The sequence below is a fragment of the Saprolegnia parasitica genome (genome assembly GCF_000151545.1).
Source record: "Saprolegnia parasitica CBS 223.65 unplaced genomic scaffold supercont2.77, whole genome shotgun sequence".
Lineage (NCBI taxonomy): Eukaryota > Oomycota > Saprolegniomycetes > Saprolegniales > Saprolegniaceae > Saprolegnia > Saprolegnia parasitica.
The window spans coordinates 91831-93537 of NW_012156471.1; the positions used below are offsets into that span (position 1 = coordinate 91831).

Genomic DNA, 1707 nt, shown 5'->3' on the forward strand with positions numbered 1-1707 from the left:
TTCGTCTTGACCGCGCTGGCCGGGACCTGCTGTCCTGCTCCGCGACTTTGCTTTGGCCAGCTGCAATCTGGCCACAAGAGTCGGCACATGCCGAATACAATGGTATCCGGACAACATTTTGCCACTCGGAATGCCACAACGAAACGAGAAAGGCCACTCTCACCGCCGAGCCAGTGGACCTTGGAGGTGCCATGGAAGACGCGGGTGCGATGATAGCGACCGTTGTGCCGGCGCCAATAGACAGTGCGTCTGCCGGTGGCTGGATCGAGGGCTGTGGACTCTCGCCAGACATCGTAGTCTAACATGAAAATCACCATACAACCGACTCCCGATACCACGAGGTTATCCACAACACTCGGCTTGGCCGTTGGCTTGGTTGTTGGCTCACTCTTGATAGGCGTCACCAGCGCTTCCTCGCTGTGACTGAGCAGCTCTTGGAGCGATCCAACTGCCGTGAGCCGAAACCCACAATCAAAGTTGATTAAACACCGCCATGAGTTCCTTGTGCGAAAGGGCTGCATCAAAGAATGGAATTGCGTTGTACTAGCATCGAGACATGTCGCTGGGAGATATTAGGCCTTTGGCGACTTGGTCGCTTGCTCGATGCGTAGAATGAGGATGGACAGCTGCTCGTGGTCGGTCGGAAGCTCTTCTTCACAGACGCTACAGATTGTCGCTTCCATCGGTTGGTGTGCGTCGCAACAGTCGCAGAAAAGACCGTCGTCGATCTCAAATCCGTTCTTCTTGGCGACGGCTAGGCGCTTCAAGAGAGCCTTGAGCTTGGACGCAGTAGTGGCTAAGGGTCCCGCGCAGGCTTCGCAGTGCGACGCGAGCAGCGAGTTGGACGCGCGGCAGAGCTGGCACACGGCGCGCGTGCTCACAAGGATCAAGGAAGGCGACAACGACGACGTCTATGATCGACGCCAGCAAGAATGTGAGATATCATCGTCCACAGAATGCGTGCTCTTGCTCGCACCGGCGTGTCAGTCGACATTGCAGGTGCCATGGGCGGCGTGGCCGCATTGATAGCGGACGCTACAACAGCGTCGCTCGACCCCTCGCTCGTCGGTGGCCGCGGGCTCTCGTCGGACAGCACTTCCTACACCGACATGAAAAAACACTTTTCCAGACAGCAGCATGTACCATGGAGCTACCCGCGTCACTTGGCGCGGCCAACTTGATCTCGGGTTCTCGCACGGCAGGCGCCGAAAGCTCCTCTTCGCTGCGATGGAGTAGCTTCTGGAGAGACTCGACGATCATGAGTGCCGACGGACGCTGCGTCGGGTCGAACGACAGACAGGCGTCGGCGAGATGTTGAAGCCAATGGGGACAATTCGCGCTTACTGTCGGACGGAGGTTGCCGAGACGCACGCCGTCGATGATACCCCAGTACCCGAGGCCCTTGGCATCGTGATAAGGCAGCTGAAGCGTGTCCAGCTCGGTCAAAATGACGCCAAACGAGTAAATGTCAGCTGCGAAGCTGTAGTTGCTCGTCGATGCTAGCACCTCGGGGGCGGTCCAGTACGGAGTGCTCTTGCCCGTCGTTGCGTCCGGCTCGAGGTCAGAACCGAGGTTCGCGACTTTTATGTAGTTGGTCGACGAGAGAAGGACGTTGTAGCTCTCAAGATCTTGGTGGAAGACGCCGTTGTGGTGCAAATCGGCAAGCGCATTCGCAACCACCCATGCGACTTGCAGTGGTGAGACGTT

The 1707-nt window shown here is 57.8% G+C and overlaps 1 protein-coding gene across 1 annotated transcript in view; it reads right to left on the minus strand.

Annotated features, from left to right (window-relative positions):
- Nucleotides 1–572: 572 nt before the first annotated feature.
- The window catches only part of SPRG_21123 (TKL protein kinase), a gene marked incomplete at both ends in the record, with an annotated part of 5505 nt that continues 4370 nt past the window's right edge, over nucleotides 573–1707 (minus strand). The window contains 3 exons of the mRNA XM_012351282.1: nucleotides 573–911; nucleotides 977–1099; nucleotides 1144–1688. Of these exons, the coding sequence (XP_012206672.1) occupies nucleotides 573–911; nucleotides 977–1099; nucleotides 1144–1688 (1007 nt within the window). The remainder of the gene's footprint in view (nucleotides 912–976; nucleotides 1100–1143; nucleotides 1689–1707) is intronic.